The sequence below is a fragment of the Sinohyriopsis cumingii genome, chromosome 15 (assembly GCF_028554795.1).
Source record: "Sinohyriopsis cumingii isolate HCF-2022 chromosome 15, ASM2855479v2, whole genome shotgun sequence".
Classification (NCBI taxonomy): Eukaryota; Metazoa; Mollusca; class Bivalvia; order Unionida; family Unionidae; genus Sinohyriopsis; species Sinohyriopsis cumingii.
In genome coordinates, this window is record NC_142975.1 from 766,795 (window position 1) to 784,557 (window position 17,763).

The 17,763-nt window shown below is 35.0% G+C and overlaps 1 protein-coding gene across 7 annotated transcripts in view; it reads left to right on the plus strand.

The window, feature by feature from the left end:
* LOC149781111 (D-glucuronyl C5-epimerase-like) overlaps nucleotides 1-16,075 on the plus strand; it is a 279,390-nt gene extending 263,315 nt beyond the window's left edge. For all 7 annotated transcript variants that reach the window (XM_089935205.1, XM_089935204.1, XM_089935201.1 and 4 more), the window contains 3 exons: nucleotides 1,293-1,464; nucleotides 3,702-3,935; nucleotides 7,230-16,075. In XM_089935205.1, the coding sequence (XP_089791331.1) occupies nucleotides 1,293-1,464; nucleotides 3,702-3,935; nucleotides 7,230-8,260 (1,437 nt within the window). In that variant the 3' untranslated portion in view covers nucleotides 8,261-16,075. The remainder of the gene's footprint in view (nucleotides 1-1,292; nucleotides 1,465-3,701; nucleotides 3,936-7,229) is intronic.
* The last annotated feature ends 1,688 nt before the right edge of the window (nucleotides 16,076-17,763 follow it).

Genomic DNA, 17,763 nt, shown 5'->3' on the forward strand with positions numbered 1-17,763 from the left:
TGGCCAGAATTTATTGGCCATAACTTTGAATATTTGTACAATAGCTAAGAATTTAAAGATTATTGATATAATGATAACTAGAATAAAGAACAGATTTTCTCTTAAGCTGTCTGTGACATTCATTGTTTTACGAAAATTTTAAGTCCAATCAGTATTCAGTTATCTGCATATTTATTTCCATTGCTATACAAATTTTGATCAATCTTGGCATGTGAGGCAGTATTTGAATGAAATCAAGGGAATTAAATGCTCAGAGAAATGTTCTATGCATCTCCTGCCTCAAAAATATTGCATCATTTTTCACTTTGCAATCTGTAGTAAGTTGAAGGCCTATATATGAATCAGATGCTTGCATCACTTTTTTTCTTTTGCCAGTTTTTTTTATTGTACCCAGGAAAATAATTTTATTTTTACCAGAAATAGGTATTAAATCTATGCATATCCAATCCTGGGAGGCTTTCATATTTCCATTTGCTTAAATGTGTGACATTTTTGTTTGGATATTTCACCTACTGGAGTGAAAACCAAACTTTTTTATATACTGGACCTAAGTTTTTCATATCCACAATACTCTTTTTCTTTAAACCCTCAACTCATCATCATTTTTGCAAAGGTTTGTCTGTCCATGAGTCATTTTGATTTGGTGTACATTCAATATATTGACAAAAAGTCTAAAAATCCAGACTCAAACTTTGGTTCTGGTTCTAACAATTTTTTTTGATGAAAAGAAATTGGATCTTAAAAATTATTCTATTTTGACATTTCTGAGTTGTAAAGCTAGATCTTCCCACCACTTCGGGTGGTCCGAAGTATGAATTGTGATGATGCCACAGGTTCAGAACAAGGGTTTGGTTTTGTGATGCAAAAATTCAGCATTCGGTGATAATTAGTTAAAGAAAGATATAAACTGTCACTGTCATGTTTATATGTTTAGTCAACAAATTATTCAACAAGTTTTTGGCAATGGCCAATATTGCATTGATATTTAAATAAACCAAATCAAGGTTTAGTCAGAATCGACTACTAAGAAAATGTCAAATATTTATCCATGAATCAAACTTATATGATAAATGGTTTTCTAGTTGGATGAAATAGAAAAATCAAGTAGTAGTTGAGGTGATATTCAGCCAAAACCTCCCTAATCTACAAAAGGGTTTATATACATAAACTTGCATACTAGCTTGATCTTGTTTCATAAAGGTTTACCTGACAGAAATTAAGCAGGTTTAAGCTTTTTGTCATCAGGAGAATAAGAAGCCGTCTAACCATATTTTCTCTCTTGATATATTTAGGTCTATGGATCTATAGAAAACATGGATGGCTATGACAGGTTTGAATTTTCACACAGCTTCTCCAAAGTGTTCCCACCAAGCAATACTTACAGCCCAGATGGAAAATTCATGTCCTTTGAACATTATAATGTAGAAGTGCGAGACCGAGTCAAATGCATCACTGCGACAGAAGGTATGTGGCATTAAGAAAAAACTTGCACCTATAGTAAAACATGAATTAAATGCTCTCATGGGGTCCCTGTGGTCAAGAGAGCTCTACCTTACAGATCACTGCCATCTCACCTCTGTCTTTGTGGGTTCGCATCTCGTTGTCGGCCAATGTGTGTATGTGAGAAAGCTTGCCAGTAGCTTCTCATGGGTCAGTGGTTCTTTCCAATTTTTTCCCTGGATTCTTCCTCCACCTTTAATAATGGCTGCCATGTATAGCCTATCATGTGCTGAAAAATGGTGTTAAACCCTACAGCAGCAACAACAACAAATGCTCTCACAAAGAGACAAATATTTCGTGTAGGTAAACAATATTTTAACCAGAATCTATGTTTATTTATGTTGGATAATGGAATTTCATGCATAGGATCATCATTTCTGGGTATGGCATAAATATGGGATAAAGGAATTTCTTCCACAGGGTGATGGATATGGGTATGGGATAAAGGAATTTTTTCCACTGGGTGATGGGTATGGGTATGGGATAAAGGAATTTCTTTCACTGGGTGATGGGTATGGGTATGGGATAAATGAATTTCTTTCACTGGGTGATGGGTATGGGATAAAGGAATTTTTTCCACTGGGTGATGGGTATGGGTATGGGATAAAGGAATTTCTTTCACTGGGGTATGGGTATGGGTATGGGATAAAGGAATTTCTTTCACTGGGTGATGGGTATGGTTATGCGATAAAGGAATTTCTTTCACTGGCTAATGGTTTCTGGGTATGGGATAAAGGAATTTCATATATGGTATCGTCATTTCTGGGTATGGAATAAATTAATTTAGTACATGGAGTTATCATTTCTTGGTATGGAATAAATGAGTTTAATACATGGAGTCGTCATTTCTGAGTATGGAATAAATGAATTTAATACATGGAGTCATCATTTCTGAGTATGGAATAAATGAATTTAATACATGGAGTCATCATTTCTTGGTATGGAATAAATGAATTTAATACATAGAGTCATCATTTCATGGTATGGAATATATGAATTTAATACATGGAGTCATCATTTCTTGGTATGGAATAAGTTAATTCAATACATGGAGTAATCATTTCTTGGTATGGGATAAAGGAATTTAATGCATGGAGTCATCATTTCTTGGTATGGGATAAATTAATTTATTACATGGAGTTATCATTTCTTGGTATGGGATAAAGCAATTTCATACATACAGTTAACATTTATCATTCTGGGTATCAGATAAAATAATTTTATATATGATGTCATCATTTCTGGGTTTTAAATTGGTTTTAGTAAGGTTCTATTTTAAAAAATTGCCTTGAGGGTAAGATTTCCCTTTCCTATTTCGTACACTTGGTTGGTAATTTTTCTTGCATTTCTCAGTGAAAACAGGAGTTGGTACAAATAAAGCCCCACAAGTAAAATGCATCAAAACTTTTGGATCTTTAAGTATTGGAAACTTGGTTAAAATGACAATTTTACAAAGTGTTACTCCCAGTGATAAAGGATTTCTGCCATTGATACATTATTTCTTCAATGATACAGTATTTCTCCCAATGACGATATTTTTTCTGACGATACTTTTTTATCTATGATAAGACCAGACGTCAACCTAATAAAGTTGTGAAGAATTTTGGGGTGGGTTTATTATCAGGTAAATGTCTGTATTTTCAAAAGTTAGCAAAAAGAAGTGGACATCTGTTACCCCATTCCCAGCTTGTACAAAATTTCTCCACATTTCTTGTACAAGAAAACTCATCACACATTTTCATTGCATTTTTATGGCTTGTCATGCGATAAATAATGTGATTTGATTTATTTTCATAGGCAGTAGTTTTCGTGGTTTTGCAAAAAGTTACATGTTGGTGGGGAGGGCGAGTTCTTTAATGTATTTATTCCACAGAACAATAATTTTGGGCTGAGTTTGTAACATAATTTTTTGGCAACCACAAATCCACAAAATTTGGTTCCCCATGAAAAAAAGAAATTTATTGTGTGATAGTAATAAGATTTTGTTAGGCCGTCACCATAGAGACCAATGTATTTAATTCCCAAAGGTGGCATTTTAAAATAGATGTAATTGGTAAATGCTGTAGTTATCCTAATCAAGAAATTGTTGGATAACTTAGAGCTGCCTGATGGTATTACATCAAATTACATCAATGGAAGATAATATTTTCTGAAACAATGGAATTAATAATAATTATAATAATATAACATTTTATTTTCAGGTGTACCACTTTCCACTCAGTGGGACCCAGAGGGACACTCTTACCCCATTCAGATTTCCCAATTTGCCCTGAGCCACTACAGTAAATATCTAAGTGAGGGCAACCCAGATGTTGATGTGCTGGCACAGGGAAGCAAGGAAGATGTAGTTGACTGGTCTGTTCCAGATGACTGTGAGATTCGTAGTGTATGGGATAAAATACGTGGCTCAAATGTTTTGGAGTTATTTTCTCCAGGTATAAAATAGGATAAGTGTTTTGCATATTGTTTTTGACTTAAATGAACTTGACAGGGTTTCAAAAGACCTGTTGTCTGCTCATCCTGCCAAATTCTGGGTGTGTTAGAAACAGTATTTGTTTAAATATACAAAAAGGTATAGCCAGAGCATAGTATCTTTTAGACATGATGAGTTCAAATTGCAGTTGTATTCAAATCCCATTTGAGACATGTCTTCCAGCTTTTATCTGCTATATTGATTTTTTACATGCCTTTGTTAGGAGACAGTAAGCATTGGTATCACTTTCAACTTGGTGGGTCAAGTCTCAGGCTTGGCATATGATGGTATGTGAGAAAGCTTCCCTGTAGGTTCCTGTAGGTCAGTGGTTCTTTCTAGGGTTTTCCTGGGTTCTTCGTCCAGTTATACTGGCTGCCATGTATAGCCTATCATGCACTGAGAAGTTGCATTAAATACCCTTAAAACAAAAAAACAAAAAATTAATTTGCTTTCAAGAACTGTTTAAAACATTCAAGATTAGAATGTACTCGACACAACAGGGATGCTCTGTCACCTTCTTGTTTTCAATATATGAATTACGTGACCAAACTGAACCATTTAACTGCTGTGTGGTAGGTAGCCGGAAAAATGGATAAGGATAACCTCATATACATATTTTACATTTAGTGTAAGACGTACAAATTTGATCTGGTCATTGCTTACCCAGATAATATTATCTCTGAAAAGCTCAACCAATTTCATTCTCTTTTGTCAATAATAACTGTTTTGAAAAAAGTAAGAAAGAAACAAAGTTTTAAAAAGTCGCTCCATCAGTGATGAAATGTAACAGACTTGTACGCTGCTTTCTTTTCTGCAGATACATAAATGTGAAATGAGAACAATGTCCTTTTGATGCAGGTGGTTGCTTAATAATGGTTCATTGCTTATATATATATATATATATATATATATATATATATATATATATATATATATATATATATATATATATATATATTTACTTATTAATAAGCTGAGCCCAACCACAAACTGCACAGACCCTGTATTGCTGTCACATATTGTGCTGTCAGATCTGGTTTGTTAGGATTAATTGGTAGGACAAACAACATTATGTGACAAAAGATTAGGATCTATGTTGTTTACGGTTGGACTCGATCTGAAAAGCAAGTTTATACAGTAGGTATAAGGCATCCAGATAATGTGCTGGTTCAAGACACGTGGTTGCTTAATAGAGGTGACCTTGAATACAGTTTTTGACTGTATAGTAAAGTCTGTCTAGTACAGCTCCTGGCAGTGTATCCCCCAGGGATGTAAAATTGAGGGTAAAAAATGTACTGACAAATTTTCATATCACTCGTACTTTTTCAGCTTGAAACATACTCTCTCTCTCCCTCTGTCTCTCTCTCTCTCTCTCTCTCTCTCCCTCTCTCTCTCTCTCTCTCTCTCTACATACAAATAATCCAACCTGCACAATTAACAAATAAATGTATTTCTCATTCAAAGAATAATTGTATTTTTCTTTTAAAACCGTATTTTTAACAGTGTCCTTATAATCAATATGAAGCAATATTATAGCTCAACACATTACAAGCCAATACAAAAAGCCAAATAAATCTTTTTAACCAAATGGCAGTTAATTTACTGCCTTTCATAAAATGTGTACTATCATCGGTTTGATTGTATTTCGTCCTAGAACACATCCAAATATCAAGGAGGATAATGATTCATCTTCTTTCTAATAAGTTACACTTGAATTTAAGATCTTTTTTTTTATTGCAGCAAAGTTAAAAACCACCAAAATCTGCAATGACCACTGACTTTGTAATCCAAATAATGCATTTGTCTCTGCAAGTTTACTTATTTCTTTGTTGTGAACGAATGTCTTGGGTTATAATGTGTTCTCCAGATATCTTCTGGCAAACAAGGGCAGATTTTTTAAATTCTAAAATCCTATCACGAAAGGATTATTCACTTTTGCAGTCTTCGCAATCACGTGATCAGAAGTCACACTGGTAATCCTAATGGATGTGCTGTATTCCAGTCAAGGGAATTATTTTCTCAGTTTTTCATTAAAGTTAGATCCACAGTTACTCTTTTGTGTTCTGCTTCTTTTACTTTCTTCGCTAATGATTTTTAGTGCATGACGTTTGAATCTGGAGATCACTTTCTTGTGCAACAAGCATTGAGGTTAAACATCTAGATGACAGCTTGCTGAGCTCGATGGAAATTGCTTGAGAGCTTGCAAGATATGGGAAAGCTACTCCATCATAACATTGCCTATGCTAGTCTGGTTCATTGTTTCGTATGTTCCCTGCGTTGCACTCTGCAATACGAATAGAGGAGCACAAGGCAGGGAGCAAACAAAGCGGGGAACCAGTCAATGCCTATGCTTGAAGTATATACTATGCCATCCATCGTCCAATGCATTGGGTATTAAATCCTGATCACATTATGAAAATCCTTTGCGTAAAAAAAATGCACTGCAACAAAATGTGTGCATCAGTTTTCTCCAGCATGCATCCCTGATGCACAAATTTGCGTAAAGGGAAACACTGGCTCCTGGGCCAGATATGTGGCCATTGTGGGTTGTGGTACCTGGTAATTTTATTTTCATTTGTTTCATTTTCATGTCAGGGGTAGACATAGTGCAGGTTAAGGCTTTTATTAAAAGTGGAGTTATGGGCCTTTCACGAAAACCTGTCATTAGTGACTGCCCATTTGGTCAACAAAAAATGGTGTTTTAAGACAGGTGGCCTCCTCAAGGAAGTCATAACACTATATAATAATAAGACTGCTCTCACAGGATGGATGGTTTCCGGTAGCAGTGATCTTTCCAGTGGGATTTAATGTACAGATCTAACTTTAAGTTTGGGGGCCCTGAGTGGCCGAGTGGTCTAAAGTGCTCTCCGTTATGGATCACTGCCATCTCACCTCTGTCTGTGTGGGTTTGAGTCTCGGATTCAGCCAATGTGGATGCGTGAGAAAGCTTGCCAGTAGCTTCTCATGGGTCAGTGGATCTTTCTGGGGGTTTTCCTGGGTTCTTCCTCTACCATTAACACTGGCCACCATGTATAGCCTATCGTGTGCTGAAAAATGGCATTAAACCTAAAACAACAACAACAACTTTAAGTTTTCTGATTCATTGCAAAACCTGGATGAAAAATTTGGCCTGTCACAGCCATATTCCACTGTATGTCATCAATCTTTGTTGTGATTTATATTATATAACAACAATAATAGTCAGACTAATGATAAATCTATTTTGTAATATTTTGTTTATTTTCGTTTGTTGCAGATTCCATCAGATCTCAAGGAATTAGTCTAAAGGTTGCAGAGGATGCTAATTTTGCTTTTGCTATAGATTTACGATTTGTCACAAATGGCAGTGTATCTGTAGCAATAAAATCAGATGACACTACATTCCATATTCATTATGTATTTTCCAAAGTTGTAATTTCAAGTGAAGGAAGGGACATTTATTATGGGATGGGAGAAACACGGGGGAAATGGATCCACCTGGCTCGAGATTTAGATAAAGACTTTATGAAAGGATTGATGCAGAAGTTCCCCAAGTCCAAAAAAGCAATTAAAATGAATAATATAAAAGTTCTATCTATAACCATTCGTGGACGTGGATGGGTGGATAATATAACATTAGCATCAGCAAATCATATGGATCATTTCTATGATGCTGCCAATTGGCTTGTGAATCATCAAGATTCCAGTAGTGGTGGATGGCCAATCATGGTTGCACGGAAACTTATTCCAGATCAAATGGAGTTGCCACCAGGATGGTATTCGGCAATGGGACAGGGACAAGCTATGTCGGTTCTTGTTAGAGCATATCTAAAGTCGAAGAATCCTCGGTACCTACAAGCTGCCGTTGATGGCTTAAGAGTGTTTGATGTTAGTAGTGCTCAGGGAGGTGTAAAGGCTCAGTTCGCTAATACATATGATTGGTACGAAGAATATCCTACTACACCAAGCAGTTTTGTTTTAAATGGATTTATTTATTCCTTATTAGGTCTGTATGACCTAAAACAAGTTGCAGAAGGTGCATCACTTACTGATGTGGAGAGAATTTACAATTCTGGGATGAAAACCCTAAAAGCATTGCTGTTATTGTTTGATTCTGGAAGTGGAACATTTTATGATCTCCGCCATGTGACACTCGGCATTGCACCAAATCGTGCAAGATGGGATTATCATACAACCCACATTAACCAATTACTGCAACTCAGCATAATAGACAGTGATCCAATTTTTACAAAGACTGCAGCAAGATGGATGGATTATATGAAAGGAAAGAGAGCTCCTCATAATTGAAAGAAAAAGGGGACAGTTTCTTTGTGTGTAAACATTGTCTTTCATCTGCAAAGCATTATTTTGATGAGAGTCAGATGATTGGGAAGATGATATTTCAGTCTGCGTCACATTTCCATAATTGGAAGGTGCTAGTGTCCAGTTATTCAGTCAGAAGTTTTAAAACATTCCTTGTCATTTTATTTGAAGATGAAATATTGTAAGACCTCATTTTATTTTTCCAAACTCAGGGGAAATGAGAGTTTGGATGAACAAGTTTGGGTTTATATATTATGTATGATTTGGATTAACTTCCAATCGGGATGTAAAGGGGTCAGAATAAATACATTTCTAGTGGATTTGCACTCTCTGATACAACATTCATTGCTGTAGTTGTTACATGTTTTTGACTGTACAGAGTTGATGGAAAGTCTGTAAATGGAATGTCTGTGTATGTGAATGACAAGCCTGTGAAATGAATGACAAGCCTGTGAGTGTGAATGGCAAGCCTGTGAAATGAATGACAAGCCTGTGAAATGAATGACAAACCTATGAAATGAATGACAAGCCTGTGAAATGAATGACAAGCCTATGAAATAAATGACAAGCCTGAGTGTGAATGACAAGCCTGTGAATGTGAATTACATGCCTGTGATTGTGTGATTTACATGCCTGTGATTGTGTGAATTACAAGCCTGTGAATGTGAATTACATGCCTGTGATTGTGTGAATTACAAGCCTGTGAATGTGAATTACATGCCTGTGATTGTGTGAATTACAAGCCTGTGAATGTAAATGACAAGCCTGTGAATGACAAGACATAGGCATTACTGTTCTGGTGGTCACCACATTGTTAAGATTCTGTGTTAAGGTTTTTGAAAGTCATTTAATTAATACATATTGTATTCAACTGAAACTTGGGGACAATGTTACTGTTTTCCTGAAGTTTGTAACAGATTTGCTGGGAAATAGGTCGGGCCTGCTGAGCACCATTCAAAGGATCTCATAGAACTGTTGTTTACACTAGTAGAAGAAAAAAACCCACCTCCTATAAGAAATATACTGCAGATTCATGAATAAGTAACACAGCCACAAATCCAAAACCAAGCTGGAGATCTCAAGTTAGAAAATCATTTGAACTCCACCGCAGTTTTAAAGAGTGTTTGATGTTACAGCTCATTTATGGGCAGTCAGAAGCTCCAAATTAAAAAGTCAGTTTCAGAAAAGATTTTGTTTTCTGCCATATTTTAAAATCTTTTTGGACATTACATGCTGTAAGTAGATCAGATCAGCATTAAGTTTTGGCAAGAATTCAAGTGGTCAAGTAATTTTTCTTTGGTTGATACAGCTCTTAAATGCTTTGTGTACTGACTGTAAAATGTGAATTAAGTGAAAGTTAAAAGCAAACTAGTCTCAATAGCATAGTCACGTAGTCACTATACATGACACAACACCACAATTTGGCAACACATTTCACATTCAGCATTATTGGTGTACATACATGCATACATATATACATACATACATACATACAGCAATATGATATACTTACATATATGCAAATAGTAACATAACATACCTATATCAAGATTACAAATACACACATGCACACATATATATATATATATAATTGAGCATTGAAATAATTTCTAGGCTCAGTTAAAACAAACATCATATAGCTAAATAATTAACCTCCAAAAGAGCCAACAAAACTTGAAACCTAAAGCAGAAAATATTAAAAGTGTGAAATTAGGCATAAAGGGAGCAAAGCAACACACAGAAGGATAAAAATGAAGAAATTGAGCTATTTAGGTTATTTAAAAAATAAAAAATCATATGCAGCATTCGTTGTAGAAACAAAATGTATTTTGTAAAAATGCACTGCTGTGTATGTGTAGAAAGATGAGGCAGCCATCTGGATACAATAGTCAGTCCAAAATAATTAAATTTGCCAGTTATTACCAACCCAGATAGCATCCATCTGTAATTTGGAGTTGTTTTCATCCTCTGCTGGTGGTGTCAGAAAATATTTCAAAGTGGTGGAGAACATCTTGTTGATCTAATTTCAGGTGTATAAGGTAGAAGACAAAGATTTTGCCGGCTCCCGACTAGAACATTAATTAAAGGACTTGTAAATTTCATGTCTTTGGTTATTGACAGCAGTCATTATCTAATTATGATCCACAAAACGTGTGATATAATTTAAAAGTATTTCTTACATTTCCATGATGCAGGTCAATGTTCTCTCTGTTTTGGAGAAGCATTAATTCTAACTACCTGAGGGATAGGATATTAGTTACATTGTCATATATGGAAGTAAATGTGATCTTTTTGTGACTAGTAAATTTTAATACTTTGACCTTCTTGCTAAAAAAAAAACCCCAAATAAAACTTTAATTTGAAACCCTGTAAAAGTGAGTGTACACTTGGCACTATACCCACCGTATCAATTAGGAGACTAAGTCATGTGACTTATCATACAAAATTTATAAACTTAAAATTGTAAGCTCTGTGATCATATTATGTGTTAACATTGTTGTACCTCACCCTACTTTACATAGTCAATGGCAAAGGAATATTCATGGTAAATCTTTTATTTTTAATATATCAAGATGAAGTGCTTCACTTTAACCAGTAATAATTTATTGAAATTATCAGTCAACATTTTAGTTTTATTTATTTCAAAAAGCACCTTCACACCAATTAAGTCCTGTTGAGGACCACAAAGAATTTAAAATAGCTTTAATTTGTTCTGTGATAAAATATATATTAGGCTTCATGGAAAGGAATGGATTGCAGTAGTTTTTCAGCTTTTTGTAAGTAATGCATTTATCAGTTAAAATGCGTTTAAAATGCAAGTTAGCAATAATTCTGTGATGTTCTTTTAAGTTCTAGAATGAAGTGACATCATAGAATGGTCATCATTCCCATGAACTTGTACATATTCATGATCAAAAATGGTGGAAAAATGGATCATTATGTTTTTTGATGTCATCAGGTATTATCTTTGCCATGATTATATTCATATTAAACATGTATTTTGCATCATGCTTTCCTTAATCTTGGGTTTTAATACTGAAAGTAATTATTTTTGTATGAAACATGTTTCTTTATCATGCTTAACAACATAATCAAAAATGAATGTGTGCATGTGTGTGAAATAAACATTTAAATCATGGAAATCTACTCACAAAATAATTGCCTTGGTTTTGTTTTTTTTTGGTTTTTTTTGTGGTACTCTTACGATAGAGCCATGTTAGAACATCAATAACTATAAACTGTTTGTATCACTGATCATTGGCAGCTCCTTTGAACAGTGTCTTAAAATGAAAGCACTGATCTAACAAGATTGTGTTCAAATGGCGACCACTATAAAATTGACATACTTGTGCTTTCAGAAATGTCTTGCTACAAGATATGTTGCTGTAAATACTTTTAAATGGATGCTGACTTTGTCTCCATTTCAGACAGTCTGCCAAGAACTAATGTTTTATTGAAGCTGGTAATTCTTTTTCTTTTTTTGCCAGTCATAAAAGCCAGGATTTTGACCTTTGAACTTTTGTCCTATTGTGCATTGGGTGTATTCCAAATGATGACCTTGACATATATATATATATATATATATATATATATATATATATATATATATATATATATATATATGTCACAGATAAAATTTACTACCAGACTGTAAAAGCTGATGGACTTTTTTTATTGCCTTTTGATTTCTATTTTAAAGTTCATTTATTTTTCTGTCTTGCATTCATTAGTTGATAACTGGATTCAAGGTACAGGTATCAGATCTGCAGTGACATTGGTGAGGTCAGTGTATAAAGTCATCAGTGACATTGGTCAGATTGGTATATAAAATCAACTGTGACATTGGTCAGATCAGTGTATAAAGTCAGCAGTGACATTGGTTATATTGGTGTATAAAGTCAACAGTGACATTGATCATATTGGTATATAAAGTCAGCAGTGACATTGGTCATATTGGTGTATAAAGTCAACTGTGACATTGGTCAGATTGATGTGTAAAGTCAACAGGGACATTGGTCAGATCAGTGTATAAAGTCAACTGTGACATTGGTTCGATCGATGTGTAAAGTCAACAGGGACATTGGTCAGATCAGTGTATAAAGTCAGCAGTGACATTGGTCATATTGGTATATAAAGTCAACAGTGACATTGGTCAGATCAGTGTATAAAGTCAACTGTGACATTGGTCAGGTCAGTGTATAAAGTCAACTGTGACATTGGTCAGATCAGTGTCTAAAGTCAACTGTGACATTGGTCAGATCAGTGTCTAAAGTCAACAGTGACATTGGTCAGATCGGTGTGTAAAGTCAACTGTGACATTGGTCAGATCAGTGTATAAAGTCAACTGTGACATTGGTCAGATCGATGTGTAAAGTCAACTGTGACATTGGTCAGATCAGTGTATAAAGTCAACTGTGACATTGGTCAGATCAGTGTATAAAGTCAACTGTGACATTGGTCAGATTGATGTGTAAAGTCAACAGGGACATTGGTCAGATCAGTGTATAAAGTCAACTGTGACATTGGTTCGATCGATGTGTAAAGTCAACAGGGACATTGGTCAGATCAGTGTATAAAGTCAGCAGTGACATTGGTCATATTGGTATATAAAGTCAACAGTGACATTGGTCAGATCAGTGTATAAAGTCAACTGTGACATTGGTCAGATCAGTGTATAAAGTCAACTGTGACATTGGTCAGATCAGTGTCTAAAGTCAACTGTGACATTGGTCAGATCAGTGTCTAAAGTCAACAGTGACATTGGTCAGATCGGTGTGTAAAGTCAACTGTGACATTGGTCAGATCAGTGTATAAAGTCAACTGTGACATTGGTCAGATCAATGTGTAAAGTCAACAGGGACATTGGTCAGATCAGTGTATAAAGTCAACTGTGACATTGGTCAGATCAGTGTGTAAAGTCAACAATGACATTGATCAGATCAGTGTATGAAGTCAACTGTGTCATTGGTCAGATCAGTGTATAAAGTCAACTGTGACATTGGTCAGATCAGTGTATAAAGTCAACTGTGAAATTGATCAGATCAGTGTATAAAGTCAACTGTGACATTGATCAGATCATTGTATAAAGTCAACTGTGACATTGGTCAGATCAATGTGTGAAGTCAACAGTGACATTGGTCAGATCAGTGTATAAAGTCAACTGTGACATTGGTCATATTGGTGTATAAAATCGTCAGTGACATTGCTCAGATCAGTGTATAAAGTCAACAGTAACATTGGTCAGATCAATGTATAAAGTCATCATTGACATTGCTCAGATAAGTGTATAAAGTCAGCAGTGACATTGGTCAGATCATTGTATAAAGTCAAAAGATTAACTCATATGGTTGGTATCCATGAACACTTGCTTTTTATTGCAAAAAGTGATGTACAGGTAGATTGGATAGTCAGCTTTGCAACATTCTTGGCAGAATTTGAAAAAAATTGGTATATCACAGTAAATTTGTTTGCTGCTTTAATATTTAGACATATTCTGCTCATACCGTTACATACAGGTGCTTTACCTTTCAGTATGCCTTGTTTCATGACTAAAAGAAGAACTAATTGAATGACATTTTTTCACAATCACTGTTATCTATGTCTGATATTGTGGTCATTTGTGAGCTAAATGTCCCCCAGTTTCATCAACTGAACTGAAGGACAATGTCATGTAGAGAAAGACATTTTTTGGTTTCCATGTTGGGCAAAATTCAGATGACTTTAATTTTGGTTTTGATTCTTAAAACTTTGCTCAGTATTGTTATCAGTCATTATTAATTATGCTTCTCTTTGAAATAATTGTATTGGTTATATATTTCAAAACTTTATATATTTTGAAAATTTGTATAATAGTCATGAGATAGAGATCCCACTGGGCCAACTTTTAATTCAACTTTTGCTTGCTACGGCACAGTGTCCTAGTAGACCTGGACTCCATGCACAAACTTTTTGGACCCTGTCTAGTTTTAATACGTGTTTGTAGTTGTGTGTGTGTGTGTGTGTGTGTGTGTGTGTGTGTGTGTGTGTGTGTGTGTGTACTGTTATGATCCATCAAGGCAGTGTTCCTATATTATCCCTAAGGGATATTTGTTGTACTGTATGTCTGTAATACATATACGTGTGTTATCAGATGGTGGATGAATGGATTTACAAATTTTGTACATGAGGTATCATTGTCTTACCAGTGTTACAATAGCGAGATATAGTAGTCACTTTTCTGCCAATGCTACTGATGTCAGTAATGTTCAGGTTTTGTGTTTTTTGAAACTTAAAATCATTAATCTTTTATATCACTTGACGCATTCTCATGAAACGTTTTGGATGCTTGATCTGATGTTTATGCCATGATATGTTAAGAAGATCCTGTCTTGACTGTTTCACCTGCTTAATTTTTTTTACTATTTGTAATATCAGATACCGTATAAAACAGTGTTACAGCTTTGTGTTACAATTTATAAAAGTCACACATCTTCAGCACACATTGCTGTATACTGGTAAAACTTTGAGGATCTATTACAGTTATTATATTTCTACCATGATATGAGAGGAATTTTAGTCTTGTCCGTTGTGTGATATGCAAGGAGTTGTAGTCTTGTCCGTTGTGTGATATGCAAGGAGTTGTAGTCTTGTCCGTTTTGTTATATGCAAGGAGTTGTAGTCTTGTCCGTTGTGTGATATGCAAGGAATTTTAGTCTTGTCCGTTTTGTTATATGCAAGGAGTTGTAGTCTTGTCCGTTGTGTGATATGCAAGGAGTTGTAGTCTTGTCCGTTGTGTGATATGCAAGGAGTTGTAGTCTTTTCCGTTGTGTGATATGCAAGGAGTTGTAGTCTTGTCCGTTGTGTGATATGCAAGGAGTTGTAGTCTTGTCCGTTGTGTGATATGCAAGGAGTTGTAGTCTTGTCCGTTGTGTGATAAGCAAGGAGTTGTAGTCTTGTCCGTTGTGTGATATGCAAGGAATTTGAGTCTTTTCCATTATGCCTACTTAGCAGAAAAATAGTTTACATCATGGTCAGTGATGTTCAAATTTGTATGTGCAGATAAATAAAAGTCAGTTAAAGGGCAAGTATGTGAACACAAGTGAGACACCTTGTTCCACATAACACTTGTTGATATTGATGTTACAGGAATGACTCAAGGAAACTATAATTATTTTTTGTATAGAGTTAGCTTGTACAGAGCATTTATTTCATGTAAAGTTTATGAAATTTCTTTTGACCAGTTTTACTGTTTTGGAGCTTTGTGATGAAAGTTTACATCAAGTTCAAAAACAGACATGCAGACATCTTTCGAGCTGTACTTTTAGACATTTTGTTATTTAACAGGGAAGTCTGAGAGAGAGAGTGTGCATTGGTATTACCTTGTCTCCAGTAGATGGAAATACTGTCAAACGAGAGACATTTATGCCAGTGAGATTCTTTTTTATTTTAAACTGCAGTGTTCATTATTTATTCCAACGACTGCATGGGAATTTGTTGTTGAATAATTATTTTCTTCTTCTTAAGAAGTACTTATACATGTTCTTACTTGAAATTCATAGCTGAAAGAGTACCAGACACTGAATTTCATATATGATGTATACATGTTCCTGTTTTGGGATTTGGTGCAACAGACAAGGTTGTGATTTTTCTAATGCTTCCATATATGTACCTTTTTATTTCACAGCTCACGTATTGTCGTCAAAATTCATCACTACCATGTGTGATGTGCTTCATTTGTTGTTGTTCTTTTTGTTTCAAATCTTACATAAACTTGTGTAATATTTCAAGGAAATAAAAGTCAAAATGTGAAACTTTTAAAAATGTGTGTATGGTATGTCATTTCCAGTTGTAATATACCTATTATATTTCTTACATGGAACAAAGTTTTTTTTTTTCCACTTGAACGGTTAAGAAGGTTGATCGTCAAGTGTGTTTCGGATCCTATTGAGAGATGCGCAAGTTTTATGCAAGGAAAGATTCGTTGACTTATGGCAAATGCACTGATTGGCTAAGGATGAGAGAGAGAGAGAGAGAGAGAGAGAGAGAGAGATCCATTATGTAATGAAACTAAATTGTTTGCTTATCTGAACAAAACATACAGATAAATCCCAAGACCTGAATGAGCATGCATTTGTAATATCTGCGTAGTTGATACCGTTGTTCCATTTTGTCATCTGTTGTCCTAACCTTGAGATAACCTTGATTATGACCAAATCGTGGGACTGCAGGTGTGAGTGATGGTGAAGTATTAAACAGCACATGTTGGCATGAACTGACAATATGCCAAATCTTGGATTTAAGTACGGAGTTTATTTTGAGTTTTGAGAACTCAAATTATTGCTGCGATGTAGGTCAAATAGTGAAGGCATTTTTGATGTTCTCTGTCAACAATTCCAGGTTTAAAATAAATCCGAGAACAATTAGACATATTTCATGCAAAGTTGGCAATAAGCATACTGGCATGCCCTCATTGCAAGATGTCGGTAAACATTTAAGAAATTTGTCATAAACTGCGCAACATAATTTGTTTCCAAAATTGACAACATCCTGGCATAATTTGTTTCCAAAATTGACAACATCCTGACATAAAATGACTACAGTTTTTTGGCTGATCTGCCATCAAATATTTTTGTTGCCATTTCAAAAAATTGAGAAACGTTTAAATGTTTTTTTAGAAACGATCAGAGCAGAACGGTACTGTTTCATGTCTGCCATCAAATGTTGCCACCATAACTAAAAACGTAATGCGAACTTCAAGCAACAACTTCGCAAAACCTTTAAACAATTTAACCAAATTAGATAGAAATCATCCTGTAATTTACAAAAGATGTCAGTTTGCCATTAAACGTGGTCTCCATTACTTAAATAAAATTAAAAAAAAACAACATATAAATAACTTAATAATAAATAACCGCAAAAAATTTCGGGGGTGGGGCAAACACAAAGTATGCGTGTTTTTTCTGCTAATGTTGTAGAAATAGAATACGGTAGGCAGGTCGATACTAATTTCATAATTTTACAATTTTGTTAAATCCAGCTAGTGTTAGTTCATGTCACAGATCCTAATCGTATGTTACTATTTTGGAGGTAAAAGGTGGATCTCAGTCAGGACCGGAGTTTTATTTGTTTTTACAGATATGCTAACAAGTGATAAGGTTGACATCATTCAATTGGATGATAGGTTGGGTTACTGGAAAGAAAAAAAAACAGAATATTTTGCTTGGCCTCAAAAGAGTTTGACCGACTGCGATACTGTCCTCGTAGAAAGGACTATTAGCATTGGCCCAAGGGTTCGGATCTGCCTTTACATGTGTATGAAGCTATTAAAAATAGAGAAACCTTGAAACAACCGTTTTCATAACAAATGTAATTAACAGCATCAGAACAAATTTTTCAGAAAACATCCACTGCTCCAGATTTCTTCTCCAACTTGCCCTGTATTTTCACTCTTCCTTAGATGTCACCCAAACGTGCGCTCTCAGACCCACTTTGACATCTTCAGATTTAAA